Raw genomic sequence first — 22,367 nt, forward strand, 5'->3', positions numbered from 1 at the left:
TTCTGTCCTTCCCCAAATAGACATGTATAGACTGCGGAATGTGGGGATAATGCAAACCTGGACAGGAAACTGTTCAATAGTCAGCTGTCCAGTTACTTTTGGTCCCACACCCTGACACAGTTCATCAGGTTTGGATGGAATTTCCTTCAAACTAAAGTCTGCACTATAAGCTCATTTGTCTTCAACTCTATTATACTGTGACAACTCTGTGGTGTCCAAATATTTCTGGACCCCAGTGGGCAGCGGTTCCTTCCAGTCGGTGAGCAGTGCTGACGTTTGAGGCTGAATTCACACTGACGTCTACAGACCAACAACTGTGAAACCAAAAGTGCTCAAGCAGTCACACATGCGAGTATTTCTTCCATCATGAAAAGTTATTATTCAACTTAACACAAGGCACATAATGTGTTCTACGAGATATCGTGCAAAATAGTTGCAAAAGGTTAATAATGGGGATATTACTTAAAGAGACAGGAAGCCCTTCCACACACTGCCGTGGTGCAGAGGGAGGACGGGGGAAGGACAATCAGTCCGAGCCATGCATTCTTCAGGACGGCACCATGCAGCATACATCAGCGCTTAGCTAACTACAACAAAACCTTAACACTCATCCAGGGCAGAGGGGCGGGGCTAAACCATAGTCTCTCCAGCTCCACGTCCAAAGACCCACACGCATGTCTTCTCCTACATGTGAAGTTCATAGTTTTATCATCATAAATGGAAGAATGTGATGCTTCTGTGTCGCATTCATCCAAAAATAAGCTGATCTTCATCAAAAGACTTGAAAATGTTGTCTTGAGCAGGTCAACAGGAACACGCTGCGCCACGCCAGACTCCCACAGACACAACATTAAGACATCATCTTTTCCCACAGAACAGCATAAAAAAGATCAGTGTTGGTTTGAGAATGAAATGAGACCAACAAAAAGAAATAAAAGAACAAGAAGTTCTTTTTCCAGATCAGCTGTGTCAGCAGCGGGCACCAACCCCTGCTCAAAGCACAGCGTGCGCTCACTGCCTGCGACCCACTGCACGCCACCTGCGACCCACAGCATGCGGCCTGCGACCTACAGCACTGTGCAAAAGGTGAAAATCTCATGTCTTCAAACATGCATACAAAAATCTGACCATCCTAGTTAATTACAAAAACATTCAATTATGAAGTTATGAACCATTTTCAATGAAAGAAAATGTCAGTGTCCATGGCAACATGACGATGGTTCTTGATAATCGCTCAACAATAAAATGATTTTAAAAACCAGACTAAACTAGCCTGATATTCTACTTAACAGCTTCGAGTTTTAAAACACCTCAAAGAAATGAGGTGTTTTAAAACTCGTTTGAATACTTTTGCACAGAGCTACACACAGACATAAAAGTCATCATTCCATCAGGAGGAAAAAAATAGTTAAAAAAAAAAAAAAAAACCAACAACCTGAATCCATGCTGACCAGAACCACATGCTGTGTTCTACAGTGGTGCTGGCATGTAGTCCCGCCCTTTGGATACACCGTGCCGCTGCTGCTTGCATAAAGGTGAGGAGTTCATGCCTGAAAGGGAAGCTCCTCCCACAGAGTACCCGTGCAGATCAGCGTCCTGGTGAAACCACGAGGCTGTCTGCACGGTGATGCTTTCAGGCTGATGATTGTCAATAGAAAAGTCTGAGTTTTTGGTGGGAAGAGAAGGAAAGCTAAGCTGCTTGAGTTTTTCAGGCATATCAATCGCATATTAAAAGTGCAAAGAATATTAATAGTAAGGTCTGTCAGAGGTCAGAGAAAAAACGGAGGCTGATTTGCATATATAAGAAGCAGCACCTGCAGTGGAAAAGGGGATTGTGAGGACTGGGACGCAGGATTACTGGATTCTTTCTACGTTCTGAACTGGACTTGAGACTCGGGGTAGTGTTCCTGGGAAACATTCAGGGTCTCGATGAAGCAGGTACTTCCTGTCAGGCGCCTCAGAGTTCCTTTGGCTTGGTTCCTCAGCCGTTCTTTTCCAGCCTGTCTCCAGAGTTGAAGATGTGGAGAATCACATGACCATGCCTCTACAAAGCAGAGTATATTTTTCCTCTCAGAACATCTTGACAGCACTGTCTCCTTTCCTCCATGACCGTGTTGTTATGACAATCACCTTTCCTCCACAGCTCATTTAGTTGCCCAGAAACCAAGACTGAAACAAAAGAAACACACAATTAATCTTTAAAATATCGCCAATCAAGATTTCACAGCAGGTCTCACAGAAGACGGCATCTTGACTTTATTCCTCCTCTGAGAAAAATCTGTTCTCTTTATTGAGTCCATTCAGCATCATCTGGCCCAGAGGAGCCCCAATGGGCCAGACGCAAATTTGATTAGAGAAATATTATACTACTACTGTCCCACCTGAGCTGTCCCTCTGATATGTTCATTCCTAATCCTGTCCATTAAAGAGAATCTCAACATCTTCAGCTCCGCCTCCTGTCTTTTTGTTAGTGCCACTGTCTCTAAGCCGTCCAACATAGCTGGTCTCACTACTGTCTTGTAGACTTTCTCCTTCACACTTGCTGATATTCTTCAGTCACAAATCACTCCTGCCACCTTTCTCCACCCACTCCACCCTGCCTGCACTCTCTTCTTCACCTCTCTACCACACTCTCCATTACTTTGAACAGTTGGCCCCAAGTATTTAAACTCATCTACTTTCACCACTTCTACTCCTTGTAACTGCACTACTCCACTGGGCTCCCTCTCATTCATACACATGCACTCAGTCTTGCTCCTACTGACTTTCATTCCCCTGCTCTCCAGAGCATATCTCCACCTCTCCAGGCTAGACTCAACTTGCTCTCTACTCTCACTACAGATCACAATGTCATCTGCAAACATCATAGTCCATGGAGACTCCTGTCTGATCTCTTCTGTCAACCTGTCCATCACCACTGAAGACAAGAAAGGACTCAGAGGTGATCTTTGGTGTAATCCCACCTCCACCTTCAATGAGTCTACCATTCCTACTGCACATCTCACCACTGTCACACTGTCCTTTTACATGTCCTGCACTACCCTCACATACTTCTCTGCCACTCCAGACTTCATCATACAATACCATAACTCTTCTCTTGGCACCCTGTCATAAGCTTTCTCTAAATCTACAAACACACAATGTAACTCTTTCTGGCCTTCTCTATACTTCTCCATCAGTATTCTCAGAGCAAACATTGCAACTGCAGTGGTCTTTCTCAGCATGAAACCATATTGTTCTAAAAAAACAAAACTTTTTTTACATTGTTATTAAGGGCTACTGTGTGTAGAATTCTGAGTGAAAAAAATTAATCCATTTTGGAATAATGCTGTAACATAAAATGTGGAAAAAGTGAAGCTCTGTCAATACTTTCTGGATGTACTGATGACATTCATAATCACCCCTTCAGTTTCCAACTTCACACTCATCACTCTGTCAGACACTCACTTAACCTCCAACACACTCTTCCTTTAAAATGACCCAACACCATTTCTCTTCCTATCCTCACCATGATACAACAACTTGGACCCCCCCCCCCCCATGCTCTTGCTCTTACTTCCCTTCCACTTGGTCTTTTACACACACAATATGTCTACCTTTCTCCTCTCCATCATATCAGCCAGCGCTCTCCCTTTACCAGTCATACTGACAACATTCAAAGTCTTGCACCCTTCTAACAAACATATTTCTCCTGCTGCCTCCTTCTTCTTCACCAAATTAAATAATACATAATGGCTGCAAAGATCATAGTTCAAAATATGTTCCCTCCCTGTGGTGATTATTTTAGTTTTGATTTGGTGTCAATATCTCAAGTCTTTTTTAACCATATAAGCAACTATTTACATCTTCTGACTCAAGCACATCTGATAATAAAGGCCAAACAACAGCTCAGATGAAAACGTACAGATCTCGTCTTGTCTTTGGTGTCCAGATCATGTTTGTTTCCCTGCAGCCTCGAATGAGTCATGTTTGCACACCACACCTTTTCCTCAAAATCGCACACCCCAATCTTCCAAATCAAGGTCATTATGAAGGTCAATATAAAAATGAAGTGTGAGGAGCAAACTGACAGCATACCCACTCTCCACAGTCAACCACTGTACCTGTCTGCAAGAGTCGCATTACCGAGGTTAACCCCAGTCCTACAGCCCCCAGGATGCATTGCAGCAGGAGTCAACTCAATACAATTTAAGCAGTACTACAAGTGGGTTACCTACTGATCTTCAAACACTACCTTCCTCAAAGGCAAAAAGGGTCCTGGATAGCAGACAGCCGGTCCATCCCCACCTCATAAACACCTTTGCACCTACAATCAGCCACCTCTGCACCTGCACTCGCTCACAAGCACTCCACAACCGTATCATCTAACCAGCAGAATCACGAGATTCAGTGTTTTTAGGTCGGTCAATGTATTTCAAACTATTTTATACATTAAAAACATTTTAAAAAGATGTATGAGGTAGGATAAGGTGAGGACAAAATAAAATTTTAAACACCAAATATATCGACATCTAAAAATCAACAAGATCCAATATGGATTTTCTTTTGAGGGGGGGCAGATACATCACAGATATGAGTAAGTAAAAAGTTTATGATACTGATGTGTCCAGGGACAGTGTGGCAGCAGTAAGAGGTGCAGCAGGATGACAGATGCACTCAAGGTGGAGGCGGGATTATGTCAAGTGTCTGAGCCCTGTTGTGTTCTGGTGGTGATGGACAGGTAGACGGATGAGATCAGTTACCCAGGCAAAGGTTGGAAGCTTTTTGGTTTGCCAGGAAAACTGAAGTTCTTGTTTGCCTGGGAAACATTTCGTGACTCATCCAAGTGTCTGAGGTAAAACTGGTTAAGCCCCTTTCACACCGGGCCTGCTTCAAGTTGCTTCATGTGACGTCATGACAACGCAGGAATGTCTGCATCAGGTGTGCGCACGGGGGGGGGGCAGAGAGGAGGTGACAGCGCAGAGTCTGGCTTCAGGTCCTCTGCACAGAGAAATCGGTGCACAGTTTGGCTGCAGCCAGACTGCACTCTGATTTCTCTTCTAGTTTATATTTGTTCTTGTGCTGAGGTGCAGTTCTGCACTCTGATTTCTGTTATAGTTTATCTTTCTTCCTTTGACCGCGAGCTGCCGTCCGTGTGTAAATGTGATGTCTGGAGTTATACTTGATGTGGACATGTCCTGTCTCTGGTAATCAGTCTATGAGCAGGACTTATGTCCTTTTTTGTCCTTTATTTGACACAATGATGAGAGAGTTTGAGGGGAGAGCGAGGAACTGCCTGCAGCCAGACAGTTTTTTTTCTTTTAATTGTTTGCATGTGCGCACGCGAATGAATCGTCCATGAGTGGACTGGAGATGTCCGGACTTTTTACTGGATGTGGACATGTCCTGTCTCTGGCAATCAGTGTGTGAGCAGGACTTTTATGGACTTTATTTAAACACAGTTGTGAGAGTAGCTGCAGCAGCCAGGCTGAAATCAACATTTTTTTTCTGTGCTCTTTTTGAGTGTGTAGTTTTACTGCATTGTGTACACAGTATAAAAACAATCCTGTATGATTTATACTTCGGGAACAATGGAACACAGCAAGAATCATAGATTGGCGTTGGGTAACATTGTATTGTGAGGGTGTGGCTTCCAGTCACGTTGGGTACTGTCACATTGCCCTGACTTGCATTGAAACCACTTCCTTTCTGCGTCGAGCACAGGACGCAAAAAAACAAACATGTTTATTTTTTGGCGTCCGATTCGCTTCGTCCTTTGCGTCCCTCACACTCTTGTGGTGTTGAGCTACATCGTTTCAGTACTGGGTTGCTTCCACATGGAGTCGTCATGACGCCGCACGATGCAACTCGAGGGGCTTTAGGAAACACAGACATGTTCCTCCACTGTTGCTGTAAACGGTCACAAGAGTGAACAATGGACCTGGTTTCACTCTATGTCCACAGAATGATTTCTGTCCCCATGGGGGCGTTCAGTTAATGTCCCTTTGGTCAAGTAGTGAAGAGGGTTCTGATTTTTATGGGAAGAGATGAAAAGAGATTGTAGTTTGTGGAAAGGTGATGTCTCAGACATCCTGTTGAGGGAAGGTCTTTCGATTCTGACAGAGTTGCTTCCTTTAGCCCCCTCCGCCCCAAACCCCCAACTAAGTATCTGTACTATAAATATCTGTTACTGGATGAAAAGTGGAAAGTCCCCCCCCAAAAGAACACCCATTTTGTAGATCCTGGAAAAAGAAAATAGCCCATCCACATGTTTTTGTGACAGTATGCTTTGTCTGTAGGACAAAGTATTTTCAGGTCAACAGAACCTTTTTTTTAGGATTTTATGAGGGTTTAGTGGCAGTAAGACTTCGTCTGACTACTCAACAGAGCAACGTTGTGCTCTGAATGAGCCTGTTGAAGTGTTAAAGAGCGCGTCAGACCCATGAGATCACCTCTGGGCTCTATGACTGGCTGTGAGGCAAAGATCATCTGGAACAGGGACTGAAACTAGAAGTGACACTCTGAAGTTAAAGGAAGTGGCTGAATGAGGTCTCTGTGCGGCTTTATTAACAGACACATAAGTTGGACACCCTGACGCCATCCATCAACCTCAAAGGGTTAATCTGGAGTTGAAAGAATCAATGCAATGTCAGCAGGCAGACTGTTCCACAGAACAGGTGCATTAAGAGAAAGCTCTCTGACCTGCTCACTTCTTTTTTTAACCTTTGGGACACACAACAATCCTGCCTCCTGGGAACATGGGCAGGTTTAATTATTTCAGGCAGCTAGGGAGGCACTAGTCCCTGAAGTATGATGTATGTTAATAACAAAACCTTAAAATCTGACTTCACATCGACAGGAAGCCAATGAAGGGACGACAGAATCATGGTAATATGGTCAAACTTTCTGACTTCCAGACTGAAATCACTAATCGGTGGTGATCAAAGCTGACTTCAATGGACATGTTGGTGAAGGGAACAGAGGTGATGAGGAAGTAATGGGAAGACATGGTATCAAGTTCAGGGAGGAGGTGAGACAGGCACTTGTTGGAAGTAAAGTGATTTTGGACAAATGGAAAAGTACAGCAGATGTGTGACATCTGGACAGCTTTTTTCTTTTACCCTTGAAAGACATAATATCCCAGCACCCTCAGAACAGTGGGTTCACGCCAGCACATCAGGCTGAACCACTTCCGCATAGTCAGACAGCATTCATAGTGCATCACTGCAGAGGACTGGTGACAATATGTGCAGGCAGGGTGTATATGCAGTGTGTCCCCGATAGGCGTACTGGCGTGAATCCTCGAGACACCAGGCGAGAAATATTGTTTTCATAATGCCAATCTAAAACAGGTCCAAATATCTAATAATTCATAAATGATTATCATTTCTGTGCATCTACAGCGCTCTGATTAGCACCGAAGGTAGTCAGAAAGGTGACATGAAAGATCAATGCTCTTTGTCTTTTTAACAGCTATCATCACCAATTAGGCCTGACCAATAAAGAAAGTAAGTAAAGTTTATTTCAAGATAAAATCACAAAGTACTTGACAGGGAAAAATAAAATAAAACAGAGAAATTAAAAACAGCAGTAACAAAAAACTAGTTAAAAAGTCTGTACAAGTGGGTCTTGAGCTTCTCTTTAAAAGTTCCAACAGAGTCCACAGAATGTAGGTGCAGTGGCAGTGCAGTCCCACAACCTCAAACACACAGTCTCCTTTGGTCTTCAGCATTGATCTTGGTACAATCAACAGGTTCTGGTCCGAGGACCTCAGAGACCTGCTTGTCACATACGGGTGCAAGAGTTCACTGATGTAAAGTGGCATTTGAACATGCAGAGCTCTAAAAGTCATCACCAATATTTTAAACTGCAGTCTGAACTGAACAGGGAGCAGGTGGAAAGAGGACAGAACTGGTGTTACGTGAGACCTCTTAGAGGAGCTCGTAAGAAGCCTTGTTGCTGCATTCTGGACCATTTGTCGGTGGTCCAGCGAAGACTTACTGAGGCTAGGGAACAGCGAATTGCAGTAATCAAGAAGTAAAGAAATATAGGCATGAGTGATATGTTCCAGCTCAGCTTGAGACAGTGTTTCTAAGGCGGGCAATGTTCCATAAATGAAAGAAGCAAGATTGCACAATGCAGGTAACATGTATCAAATTTGAGAGCCTGGTCAAATGTAACACCCAGATTTCTGACTGCTGAGTGAACAGAAGAGGACAGACAGCCAAGGTTCTTAATCACTGAGGGAACAAACTCCTCAGGGGCACAAACAAGGACTTCAGTTTTTGTTGTATTAAGTGATAGCAGCCATCCAGTATTTTTATGATGTTAACACAGTCTGAAGGACAGATACCTTAGTAAGATTTTGTATCATAAAGGATATGTATAGCTGAATATCATCTGCATAACAATGATATGAGACATCATCAAAAGAACACAAAATGTGTCCAAGTGGGAGCAAATACAATAAAATAGGCCCCAGAATGGAACCTTGGGGCACACCACAGGACAGAATGGCAGAAGAAGACGCATATTTAGCTGCAGCAACAGAGAAACTACTGTTAGAGAGATAGGATAAAAACCAATCTAAGACCAGAATGAAATTAAAGAATATTGTGTTCCGCTACAACCTTGTTAAGCTGTGTGACCATTTTTTTTTCCTAAAATTTTTTGGAGATAAAAGGTACTTTTGAAATCAGCCTAAAATTCTGAGGAAAAGAAGAGTCAGCAGGAGGCTTTTTAAAAGAGGGTGAATAACAGCCTGTGTTAAATACTGTGGGACACAAACAGAAATCATTGAGCTTTTGATTATTGATAATGGTGTGGATAATCTTTTTAAATAATAAGGTGGTGGCAATATGAATGATCTGTTGATTATTGATAATGCTGTGGATAACCATTTTGAGTAGGGAGATGGGGACGGTCACTTAGATCTCCAGCTACCTCACCGACAGGCCGCAGTATGTCAGACTGAGGGACACCACGTCTGACACTGTGATCAGCAGCACCGGAGCACCCCAGGGCACAGTGCTGGCCCCTCTTCTCTTCACCCAGTACACCTCTGACTTCTGCGACAACTCTGAGGTGTGTCACATCCAGAAGTTTGCAGATGACACAGCCATTGTTGGATGCATCAGGGATGACAGAGAGGAGGAGCACAGGAGCCTAGTGAAGGACTTTGCTGCCTGGTACCACACAAACCATCTACAGCTCAACACCTCAAAGACAAAGGAGCTGGTCATTGACTTTGGGAAGTCCAGAAGACCACGGCCAGTTGTGATTCAGGAAGCTGAGGTGGAGGCTGTGGATTCCTACAAGTACCTCAGGCTGTGGCTGGACAGCAAACTGAACTGGACAACCCACACCAACCGCCTGGACAGGAAGGGACAGAGCAGGTTGGACTTTGAGGAGGCTGCAGCCATTTAACATCTGGAGGAAACTCCTGTGGATGTTCTACCAGTCCGTAGTAGCCAGCATCCTCTTTCACACCATGGTGTGCTGGGGGGCGCAACACAAGAACCCTAAACCTAACCCAAGAAGGACACATCCAGGCTGGACAAACTGATCAAGCGGGCTGGCTCTGTGGTTGGCGTAAAGATAGACTCTCTGGTGACGGTGGCAGAAAAGAGAACACTGTACAAACTGCTGGACATTATGGATGATGCCAGTCACCCTCTGTACACAGTCATCAGCAACCAGAGGAGCCTCTTCAGCCACAGACTGCTCCTTCCCAAGTGCAGGACCAACAGACTGAAAAACTCCTTTGTCCCTCAGGCCATCAGACTGTACAACTCCTCACTCGGGGGGGGAGTAACAGGAAGACAGAGGATGGGAAGGAGAGGAACAGTAGGAGCCAGTAAACCAGTATTTATATTGTGTATTTAAATTGGCAAACGGTTTTTCTTTCCCTTTTTTTCCACTTTTGATACTCTGTGTGCTTCTTACCCTCTGTGCTGCTAGAACCTCAATTTCCGTGAAGGAGTCTCTTCAAGGGATCAATAAAGTTCTATCTAATCAGTGATCTGTTGATTATTGATAATGGCGAGGATAACCTTTTTGAACAATGAGGTGGGGGCAATATCAGTGATCTGTTGATTATTGATAATGGCGAGAATAACCTTTTTGAATAATGAGGTGGGGACAATATCAGTGATCTGTTGATTATTGATAATGGCGAGGATAACCTTTTTGAATAATGAGGTGGGGGCGATATCAGTGATCTGTTGATTATTGATAATGGCGAGAATAACCTTTTTGAATAATGAGGTGGGGGCGATATCAGTGATCTGTTGATTACTGATAATGGCGAAAATAACCTTTCTGAATAATGAGGTTGGGGTATTATCAGTGATCTGTTGATTATTGATAATGGCGAGAATAACCTTTTTGAATAATGAAGTAAAATTCTACATCTGGTCAACGTGATTTAATGCCTGTCATCCAGACAGAGTTACAATCATCCAGCCTTCTGACTTCACAGATCTGCACAGCGTTTCTGTTACTGTGAAGCCAAACTGTATCACCTCCTGCTGATCTCACAACCTCCATTCTACGTGGTTGGTAGAGGAACTTTGAAAGAACTAATAGCTGAACTAAAAACTAAAATAATTTGTTTTTGGAGTATTGGTAACGTGATCATTAATCGTCCAGTTGTCAGGACTTCATGGGATTAAAGATGTTCCTGTGAAACAGCCTTAATGATGTCAAATGAACCCAACTAACCTGTGCTTGATACAGTCCACCTGGATCTCGTGGAGTGACACCAACAAACGAGGAGTGATTGCCAGGAGGGGATCCAGCGGCCGAGTATGCTGGGGGTGTGCATTAACAACATCAATTAATCTCGAAACATTATTTTGGTTCCTGCAGCTACAAAAATAATGTGCCTTGTGTAGCGTTGTAAATTTGACAGTTTTCACCATGTTGTAACTTCAATAACTTCTATCTAAACCCGGTCAGTCACGACACAATGATAAGTAAGAATATGTAGCAAAGAAAATCTCAACATCTCAAGCTCCGCCTCCTGTCTTTTTGTAGCGCCTTATGTGACAAGACTGATTCAGCCATTGGTGTGCAGATTCTTCTGAATTAGGTCACACTCATTTCTGCTTTGACATTAATATGTAAAATTGCAACAAAAGCAAAACAAATTAGTTCAAAACAAACTGTTCAAACTCATCATTGGACAATACTCCAGTCTGCACCAAACTTTACACAGAAAACTCCATGAACCCTCATGGCAACCCCCCCACAAAAAAACAAAAACCAAACAAACAAACAAAAAAACGATTCATATTAGTTTGGTAGCTCAAAAACATAAATAACTAAATAAATAAAATTAAAAAAAATACACTGAAAACAGGAGGATGTCTACCTTTGCAACAATAATGCCCATAAACATGAATCTTGGCACAAAGATCCCTGACAATGACCACAGGCTGTCTGCCAAATTTCACAGCAGTAGGTTAATAATCACCAAAGACACAAATCTAAAAATATGTGAACAGAACTGCACAAGCCTCAGTTTGCATGATCTTGGGTCATGTTTGAGTTGAATTCTACATTTAGGTAATGATGTAGGAAGCTGCTGTGGCACCCGCTACAGGTGGATTTGGACCAAGTGGAAAATGTATCCACCATAGGTGGTCTCACACCCATGGTTAAGCCCTCAGTGGTGCAGAAGACAGTCTCCATCAATTCCCAGACAGGATGGTGGATGCAGAGACGGCTGAACAGTCCTAGTCTTAGCACACACGGTTTTTTACAGACGCCGTATGAGGTTGCTGCAGGAAGTTTCTGCCGGTCAGGATCTTGCTCTCGCTGTCCGCTTTATCCTCTGTGTTGTTTGACTTCCATTCCTGTGTGGATCATTGCCCACAAGCTGGCTCAATGCTTCACTTGTTCTTCCCAGGTCTTCCAGTCAGTGGAGTGGTTTGTGAGGTTGTGCTTCAGGAGGCCCTTTTAGCATTTCTTCTGCCCTCCTTTGGACCATTTCCCTTTGCTCAGCCAGGAGTAGAAGATCTGCTTGGGAAGACAGCTGTCTTCCATCTTAACAACATGACCCACCCACCGAAACTGGTTCTTGAAGATGACACGCTCAGTGCTCTGGAGCTTGGCTTCAGCAAGGTTGATACAGTGGTCTTCTCATTTGATGTGGAGGATAGTCCTCAGACAGTGTTGGTGGAATCTCTTGAGGGTCTTCAGATAGTGGCGTTAGGTGGTCCAGGTCTCAGAGCCATACAGCAGTGTTGATATGACAGTAACTTTGTAGACAAGGATTTTCATCTCGTGTCGAAGGTCTCTGTTATTGAAAACACTGGTGTGAAGCCGGCCAAAGGCAGTTCCTGCACACCTGAGTTGCCGATGGATCTCGTGGCTGTCCAGGTATGGAAAGTGGGTCATGATTTCCAGGACCTGCCCATGCAGTTTCACAGCAGGAAGCTTTGTCAGGTGGAGGGTGGTACAGGACCTGCGTCTTCTACAGGTTGATGTGAAAACCAAGCTTGGTGTAGGCTTCATTGAAGGTTTCAAGGACTTTCTGAAGACCTTCTTCCATAAAGGATGACACGCTGCTGTCGTCTGTATACTGGAAGTTCAGGAGTGAAGTGGTGGTGATTTTCTTCTTGGCTCTCAGTCTGCTCAGGTTGAAGAACTTTCCATCCATTTTGTACACAATGTCAATTAATGGAGGCACCTTGTCCTTGATCAGGTGGAGGACTGTTGCCACGAAAATGATGAAGTGTGTCGGGTTGATGATGCAGCTCTGCTTTACTCCTGATTGAACATTGAAGGTTTCAGTTTTTTGACCATTTCCCAGAACTTTTGGCAGACATGCCATTGTCAAGAAGCCTCAGGATCTTGATGAATTTCTCTGAACAGCTTGCTTTTCTCAGGATCTTCCACAGAAGTGGGTGTAACATGCTGAAGGTACAGTTTAGGCTACAGTGTCACATTTGAGGAGGGATGAAAAAAAAAAAAAAAATCAACTTGGAAAAAATAGGCAGCAGCAGCACAGCAGCTTAGTGGTTAGCATTGCTGCCTTACACCAAGAAGGTCATAGGGTCACTTCCAGCAGAGTCATTTCTGTGTGGAGTTTGCATGTTCTCCCCATATTTGCGTGGGTTCCCTCCAGGTGCTCCGGTTTCCTCCCACCTTCAAAGACATGCAAGTTAGCCGAGACAGAAAATTTAAATTGGCCACAGGTACGCATGCGAGGGTGAATCCGTTTGTCTCTGTGCACAAGTGGCCCTGCCATAGACTGGCATCATGTCCAGGGTGTACCCTGCCTCTCACCCTAAGACTGCTGGGATTCAGCGACCCCCCCCACCCCGTCGTGACCCTTGATTGGAGTAAACAGGTGTAGAGGATAAATGAAAAAAAACAAAAAAAAAAAAATAGGGTCCCTGGCTCTGCTGGTGCTGGGAACAGAGCATGGTGAGCATCCCAAGCCCAGGGGCTCGGATCCCCAATAAAAATCCAACCAACCAGACGCAATAGAGTTCCCAGCCTTGCTGATGCCCTGCTGGGCTTGAACACATAAATTATGGTGAAACCTGCAAACAGCTATAGACTGGGTCCAAGCCCTCAATAGGAACCTCATCCAGAACACTGGAGGGCAGACAAAACTTGGGATGGGACAATTTGGTTGAGCCAGTCCCGTAGGCCCATGCACATGATGGCACTATCGGCACTAACTCAGTTCTTTTAGTCAAGACAGGGAGGCTGAATAGTTGCACAGATAATTTTGAAAATATTTTTCATATTTAGAAAAATATCTAGAAAAATATTGTGGAGCCACAGTTCAACTGATCTATGTTTAAGTTAAAACCCTTCACATCTACCCCATTACACAAAATTACGTCTTAAGGTTTCTGACCTTAGATCGATGACTTGGAGATACGGCGGTAATATAAGTATTTAACACGTCCATTTTTCTCAGTAAATATATTCCTAAAGGTGCTATTGGCATGAAATTTTCACTAGATGGCGGTAACAACCCAAGTAAACCACACATACAAATAAATAAAAATAAGTGCATAAATTAAATTATGTGTATGAATGTGAAATGACACAGGAAAAAAGTATTGAACACTTGAAAAAAAGGGAGGTTCCAAGACACCAGTTGAAATCTTTCAGTAATTAGAAAGCAATCCTGCCCCTTATCAATGCAAATTAATATTAGCTAGTTCAGTGCCAACTGATGGCCTATAAAAAGGTGTCTCATTACCAAGGTGTCACACAAGAAACATAAAGGGTAAAAGCAAAGCACTGCATCAAGATCTATGCAAACCTTATTGTTGCAAAACATACTGATGGCACTGATTACAGAAGGATTTTTAAACTTCTGAATGTTCCAGTGAGCACTGCTGGGATCATAATCTGAAAGTTGAAAGAACATCATTTCACCATAAACCGGCCACGACCAGGTGTTCCTCACAAGATTTCTGACAGAGGAGTGAAAAGGATTAACAGAAGAGTTGTCCAACATCTGAGGACTGCACGTGGAGAGTAACTGAACAATTGTTTTGAAGAAAACTAAGTAATGTACTCAACTACCACGACCTGTGTGCACACATCACACAAGACTTGCTGAAGAAAAATCATGCTGAAGCTTGTTTAAAGTTTGCTGCACAACACTGAGACAAACCTGTGAGATGCTGGAAGACTCTAGTCTGGACAGAAGAGAGCAAAACTGAACTCTTTGGATGCCGCAATACACACCTACTGCATATCAGCCCAAAAACACCAGATCAACAGTGAAGTTTGGAGGTGGAACATCACGGTGTGGGGCTGCTTTTTACTGACAAACTTCATATAACTGAAGGAAGGAAAAATGTACTGAGACATTCTGGATAAAAATCTACCAGGATGATGAAACGAGGGTGGACATTTCAGTAAGACAGTGATCCAAACACAAGGTAAACTAAGAACTAAAGGTCATAGTTCATAGAAGAGGCCCACAGAACCTTCAAGATTTGAAGACTGTGTGGAAGAATGGACCAAAATCAGGCCTGATCAATACATGTGACTAGTTTCTCCACACAGAAGGCGTCTTGATGCTTCATTACCGACAAAGACTTTTGTACCAAGTATTAAATAAATATCAGTAATCGTGTTCAATACTTTTTCCCTGTGTCATTCACATTATTACACATAACTTAATTTCTGTACTTATTACTTTTGGTTTCTTTCTGTTTTTCATTTGGGTTGTTACCGACACCCGGTAAAAATTTTATGCCAATAGCACCTTTTGGAAATATATTTACTGAGAAAAATGGTGACGTGTTCAATACTGTATTATTATTGTACCCATTGTACTTTTAAGATAGGGGCATAGTGACTATTACCTCAAAGTTACACCATAATTCAGTGAATGTTCGATGAAAAATTTCAGATCTGTAGCAGGTGAGTTTTGGTAAAAAAAACAAAAAAACAAAAAAAAAAAACTTGAGGATATTTTTGAAGGTGTTCTTTGTGCAGTAAATCACACCCACCTTCAATCAATCATCACCAAAACGTAGGAATCAACTCAGACATGACCCACTGTAGTAACCTACTTGGAATATATTTGGCATTTGTACCAATCTACTGAATTTACTGTTGTAAAGATGTACATGTACAAGATGTCCCATTTTGACTGTGACCACAGAAGGTTTTCCTATATAACGTGTAGCTTTAAAGCTACAAAACTCATTTTTGCCGTGAGGATCCACAGATTTTCTGTGCAAAGTCTGGTGCAGATTGGACCCATGCTGTTGGACGGGATACAAACAGCAAGTTTTGCACATGCTGCAACCTTTCCTAAAACATAAAAGCAGAAATTGGCATGGCCAGTATCAGACGATTCAGTTCAACACAGTGCAGTAAATGAATTTTAGTTGTGGAATGTATGGTGTTGGAATTTTGGGCCAAAATAAATTTTCCATGACTACTGCGCACCTCCTGGTGGACATATGTAAATCAGTAACCTTAGTGGATCTGAACTATCCCTGTTCATTTCATTTGGATAAATTGTACAGTAAATATATTAATTAATTCAAAACTTACTGTAATGATTTGGCAGAGGAACCAATGCAGAGAACCATAATGGAAGGTCAGTAAAAGACTGGTTTATTTTCCACAGAGGTAACGCACAGTATAGGGGGGCTGGCAATGTCTTAGTCAAAAACAGGCAGAGGTTAGGCTGATCAGTCCAACAGGCAACAGTCTTTCTATGGGAGTAGCAGAGGGGCATCCTAAATACAGGCAATAAGTCAAAGCAAAGAGATCTCATACCAAGTGAACAAATCCAAGATGACAGGCAAAAACTCAGGAACTCGGAATGGTAGTAAGGGTCTGCAACAGAAAGGCAAAAACACTTAAAAGCACTAGGAAACATAACGTGAGAAAGCAGGACAAACCTATAAAAGCTCTAACAGCAGTTATATTAGCAGCCAAACAATCAAATGTGGAGGTTCAGCGATGCGTGAAACAGCCACAAACAGGAAGTTAAGCTACACAAAATAAACATGGAAAAAGCATCAGTCAGACAAGTGGAATAACATTAACGCCCGTGGAAGACGAGCGTAGAGAATCATGCCAGAAATAGAACATGGAGATCAAAACTAAATGCCTAAAATGTGACCCTACATTTGTAAGGTTGAGGTGACCATCATAGTTGACTACGACCTGCAAGTACCACAAGAGTCAACTAATTTTCTTCTAGTTGAGTAGTCAGGAAATTCAGATCGTCCTGATCAGCTGTCAGAAACAGAGACTGTGTACTTTGGAAGACACCATTTCAGTGAAGACAAAGTTCAAGTAACCAGTACAGGCCAACATCCAGCAACCAGCGTGCCCTCCCCCTGAAGTGTTTTGAACAAAAGATTGTTTCCGTGTACTTCAGTGTGTATTTTCAACTTGTACTTATGTAGATTTCTTCTTTTTTTTTTTTTTTTTTATTAAAACCAATTTGGAGTTGCGCAGCTTAGATTTGATTTCACTCAATAGAATAGAGCCTTTATTGCCATTGCACATACGTATATACATACAACAAAATGTATCCTCTGCATTTAACCATCCGAATTACAGTTAGACACAAAGCAGGGGTGGTGGCCAAGTGGTTAATGCGCTTGGTTTCAGTTCAGAAGGTTCCGGGTTCAAATCCCACCCCTGCCACATTTCTCCATGTAATGTGGAGTTGCGTCAGGAAGGGCATCTGGCGTAAAACTTGTGCCAATTCAACATGCAGATCCACCTTGGATTTGCTGTGGGGACCCCGAGTGCAAAACAAGGGAGCAGCTGAAGGGACTTACTAATTACAGTTAGACACAATCCAACCACTAGGGGCAGTGTGCCTGGGGACTACCTCCAGAAGTAGAGACCCCCCCTTGGTCAGGGGGAGAGAAAGGAGCAGACTCTAAATAAGCATTTTTTTTTTTTATTGTGGGAGGAAACCCACACAGACACGGGGAGAACATGCAAACTCCACACAGAAAGGCTGGGAATCGATCCCATGACCTTCTTGCTGTGAGGCACCAATGCTGACCACTAAACCACCATGCCATTACCCTGCATATGGGCAAAGTGATGGTAGTAGGGTATTATTTTCACTGGTGTGTGTGTGTGTGTACATACACAACATAACTCAATAACAGCTGGACAGATTCTGCCAAACATGGTGGGAAAATAAGATTGTTGGACAGTTAAAGAGACAATTAGAATTTGGAGAAATTTGGTCACAGATCTAAGGGGAATCCTGGATGGATGAGGTTCCAAACCTTTTCCCTTTGGAGCTCCTGCACTTGTGCATAAGACAGGCTGAGCCCCACCAACTGTGAGAGCACTCCCCAAAAAGAATAAAAGTCATTCATTGATTCATTCCATTTTAATGTGTTTTCTCCCCTTTTCTCTTTGGTACATCCAAACAAAAGGGTCTTTTTAATTGGTTTTTAGTCAAGTAAGGGGGCAGTGGGGTTTGATGTAAGGATTTTATGACATTTGTGGTCAACAACTGAACTGACAAAAACAGCGTCTGTATTCTACTGCTATGTTTAGTGTCCACACTCGACATTAAACTGCAAATACATGAACATCCTTATTGTCATTTATCACATTCATGCTCCACAGCTCTAATACTAATAGAAACACGGTGGATATTTTAATTGACCTTGTAAAAATCAAACCGTTCCAAACAGAACCTGCTGATGATCATCATCTCGATTTGTTTTCAGAGCCTTGCTATTTGTGCATGAAGTTCTTCATTGTAGTCAAGAGACAAATCCAGCGCTGCAGGCTCAGTACTGGCAGAGTAGTCATGGTCGGGACAGTCCACGCCCACAGACGGGTCATCAGTTCGCATTGTTTCTGTGTTGGGTTGCTGTGGCTGGAAGACTGAAGTTGTTCCACTGAAAAAGCACTGTAGTGCAGCAGATAAGTGAATATTTACTGAGGGATCCTTCAAATGGTGATGCAAGCACCAAATTTGGCACACATACTCCTTAGACATTACTCTTTTAAAAATGCCAAATGGGAACATGAACTTTCAATAGGCGGCCAAGAAGGGGTCAATTGAAGAATTACACGGGGTCAAAATTTCAAAATGCTCCAATCATATTGAAAGGTATTCCATATTATTTGTCTGATCATAAAGATTCCAAAAGGTATAGTTTGGACTATCAGCGAATGAATGTTATGGAGTTATGGGGTAAAAACAGCAAAAACACTGAGAAAGGTCAATTTCAGTTTGTACAGGGGTCAAAAGTTAAAGATGCTCCAATTTTGGTAAAAAGTGGTGCAAATTACTGGTTGAGCTAATAGGATTAATAAATGGAATAGTTTTGACTGTGTTGCATGCTTGATTTAAAGGTTAAACAATGTCGGCATCCATTGGATTCTATGACATGTGACATGCTACCCTGTAACATGATAACTAAGCATGATACATGATACAAACTATTCCTTTTGAAAACCATATTCACTCTAATAATTCGCATCACTTTTTACCAAAATTGGAGCAACTTTAACTTTTGACCCCTGTACAAAATGAAACTGACCTTTGTCACCATTCTTGCTGTATTTACCCCATAACTCCAGAACATTCATTCACAGATAGTCCAAACTACATCTTTTTGGAATCTTTTTGATCAGGCAAATAATATGGAATACCTTTCAATATGACTGGAGCATTTTTAAATTTTGACCCCTGTGTAATTCTTCAATTGACCCCTTCTTGGCTGCCTATTGAAAGTTCATGTGGCCACTTGGCATTTTTAAAAGAGTAATGTCTAAGGAGTATGTGTGCCAAATTTGGTGCTTGCATCACCATTTGAAGCATTTTTTCAGTTATCCGCTGCACTGATGGGACAGCTCCCTTTCTCAGATATCTGCTTCAAGCTGGCGTTGGAGGATCAATCAGGTCTATACTTTGGAAATGTCAACTACAAGGTCTGTCCGAAAAGTAACGGACCTTTTTATTTTTTTCGAAAACTATATGGATTTGAATCACGTGTGATTGCATCAGCCAAGCTTGAACCTTCATGCGCATGCGTGAGTTTTTTCATGCCTGTCGGTGGCGTCATTCGCCTGTGGGCAGGCTTTGAGTGAGCACTGGTCCAGCCCCCTCGTCGGATTTTCATTGTCAGGGAAATGGCTGAGCGACTGCCGCTTTGCTCCATGAAAATTTTTTCAGAAACTGTGTGAGACAGCCAGGTGGAAACCATTCGGAAAATTCAGATGGCTTTCGGTGAAAATTATATCGGCGTCACACAGATTAAGGAGGATTACAACCGGATTAAAGACGGCCCACAGCGGTGGAGGGTGTGAGCGGCCATCGACAGGCTGAACCGACCAGATCATTTCCAAAGTGAAGGCTGTGTTGATCCGGGACGTCGTGTGACTACCAGAGAAATCGCAGAAAATGTGGACATCAGCACTGTTGCGTCACATTCCACTGTTACAGGAGATTTTGTAATGAAAGACGTGTGGAGGAATTCGCGCGTCGGGACGGAGCCGCTCATGGCGCACAACAAAAAACACCTCCATGTTGGAAGTCTCACAGGACATGTTGTGGCATGCCCAGCTGTTACACAATTTCTCGGATACTCACTCGACTGAAAAGCCACCAAAAGCCATCTGAATCTTCTGAATGGTTTCCAACACGGAGGTGTTTTTTTTGTTGTGCGCCATGAGCGGCTACCTCCCAACGCGCAAATTCCTCCGCATGTCTTTCATTACAAAATCTCCTGTAACAGTGGAATGTGCCGCAAAAGTGCTGATGTCCACATTTTCTGCGATTTCTCTGGTAGTCACACAACGTCTGTCAATGGCCTGTCGATGGCCGCTCGAAGCGTGGGCCATCTTTAATCAGGTTGTAATCCTCCTTACTCTATGTGACGCCGATAGAATCTTCACCGAAAGCCATCTGAATTTTCCGAATGGTTTCCACCTGGCTGTCTCACACAGTTTCTGAAAAAATTTTCATGGAGCAAAGCGGCAGTCGCTCAGCCATTTCCCTGACAATGAAAATCCGACGAGGGGGCTGGACCAGTGCTCACTCAAAGCCTGCCCACAGGCGAATGACGCCACCGACAGGCGTGAAAAAACTCACGCATGCGCATGAAGGTTCAAGCTTGGCTGATGCAATCACACGTGATTCAAATCCATATAGTTTTTGAAAAAAATAAAAAGGTACGATACTTTTTGGACAGACCTCGTAAATGTCACATTTAATTTTCTTTGCACTGTGAATGTTTTTGTTAAAAATAAAATAAAAATAAAAGTAAATAAATAAATAAAATAAAAAGGGAATGGTGCTATTTGCAAACATGGGTCCCAGCACAGTTGTGCTGGCGAATAGTGCTGGGTTGAAAAGATTGATTTGCCCATTTTAAATCAATTCTCATTTTAATTCCCACAGATCGATTTAAAACACACACACACACACATTATATATATATATATATATATATATATATATATACATATATACACACACACACACACATATACATATACACACACACACACACACACACACACACACACACACACACACACACACACACACACACACACACACACACACACACACACACACACACACACACACACACACACACACACACACAAACCCCAATTCTAATGAAGTTGGGATGTTGTGTAAAATGTAAATAAAAACAGAATATAATGATTTGCAAATCCTTTTCAACCTATATTCAATTGAATACACCACAAAGACAAGATATTTAATGTTCAAACTGAAAAACTATTGTTTTTGTGCAAATATTTGCTCATTTTGAAATGTATGCCTGCAACACGTTTCAAAAAAGCTGGGACAATGATATGTTTACCACTTTCCTTCTAACAACAATCAAGCATTTGGGAACTGAGGACACTAATTGTTAAAGCTTTGTAGGTTGAATTCTTTCCCATTCTTGCTTGATGTACCACTTCAGTTGTCTCTGTTGTCATATTTTGTGCTTCATAATGTGCCACACATTTTCAATGGGCGACAGGTCTGGACTGCAGGCAGGCCAGTGTAGTACCTGCACTCTTTTACTACAAAGCCACGCTGTTGTAACACGTGCAGAATGTGGCTTGGCATTGTCTTGCTGAAATAAGCAGGGACGTCCCTGAAAAAGATGTTGCTTGGATGGCAGCACGTGTTGCTCCAAAACCTGGTGTAACTTTCAGCATTGATGGTGCCATCACAGATGTGTAAGTTGCCCATGCCATGGGCACTAACACACCCGCATACCATCACAGATGCTGGCATTTGAACTTTGCACTGGTAACAATCTGGATGGTCTTTTTTTCTCTTTTGTCCAGAGGACACAGCGTCCATGATTTCCAAAAACAATTTGAAATGTGGACTCATAAGACCACAGCACACTTTTCCACTTTGCGTCTGTCCATTTTAAATGAGCTCGGGCCCAGAGAAGGTGGCGGTGTTTCTGGATGTTGTTGATGTATGGCTTTCACTTTACATGGTAGAGTTTCAACTTGCACTTGTAGATGTAGCAACGAACTATTAACTGACAATGGTTATCTGAAGTGTTCCTGAGCCCACGCGGTAAGATCCTTTACACTATGATGGTTTTTAATGCAGTGCCACCTGGGTGATCGAAAGTCACGGGCATTCTGTGTTGGTTTTCGGCCTTGCGGCTTACGTGTAGTTTCTCTGAATCTTCTGATTATATTATGGACTGTAGATGATGGAATCCCTAAATTCCTTGCAATTGCACATTGTGAGAAACATTGTTCTAAAACTGTTGGACTATTTTTTCATGCAGTTATTCACAAAGTGGTGATCCTCGCCCCATCTTTGCTTGTGAACGGCTGAGCCTTTTGGGGATGCTCCTTTTATACCTAAACATGACACTCACCTGTTTCCAAACAGGTGTTCTTTC

At 42.7% G+C, this 22,367-nt stretch overlaps 1 protein-coding gene across 7 annotated transcripts in view; it reads right to left on the reverse strand.

The window, feature by feature from the left end:
• Positions 1–680: 680 nt before the first annotated feature.
• The window catches only part of nfic (nuclear factor I/C), a 152,780-nt gene continuing 131,093 nt past the window's right edge, over positions 681–22,367 (reverse strand). For 2 of the 7 annotated variants that reach the window (XM_034180193.1, XM_034180196.1), the window contains exons 12-14: positions 16,255–16,314; positions 10,702–10,790; positions 681–2,169 (exon numbers count right to left, since the gene is read on the reverse strand). In XM_034180193.1, coding sequence (XP_034036084.1) covers positions 2,149–2,169; positions 10,702–10,790; positions 16,255–16,314 — 170 coding nt within the window. In that variant the 3' untranslated portion in view covers positions 681–2,148. The remainder of the gene's footprint in view (positions 2,170–10,701; positions 10,791–16,254; positions 16,315–22,367) is intronic. The other 5 variants (XM_034180197.1, XM_034180195.1, XR_004563118.1 and 2 more) reach the window with 4 other exon arrangements.

This window comes from Thalassophryne amazonica, chromosome 10, assembly GCF_902500255.1.
Source record: "Thalassophryne amazonica chromosome 10, fThaAma1.1, whole genome shotgun sequence".
Classification (NCBI taxonomy): Eukaryota; Metazoa; Chordata; class Actinopteri; order Batrachoidiformes; family Batrachoididae; genus Thalassophryne; species Thalassophryne amazonica.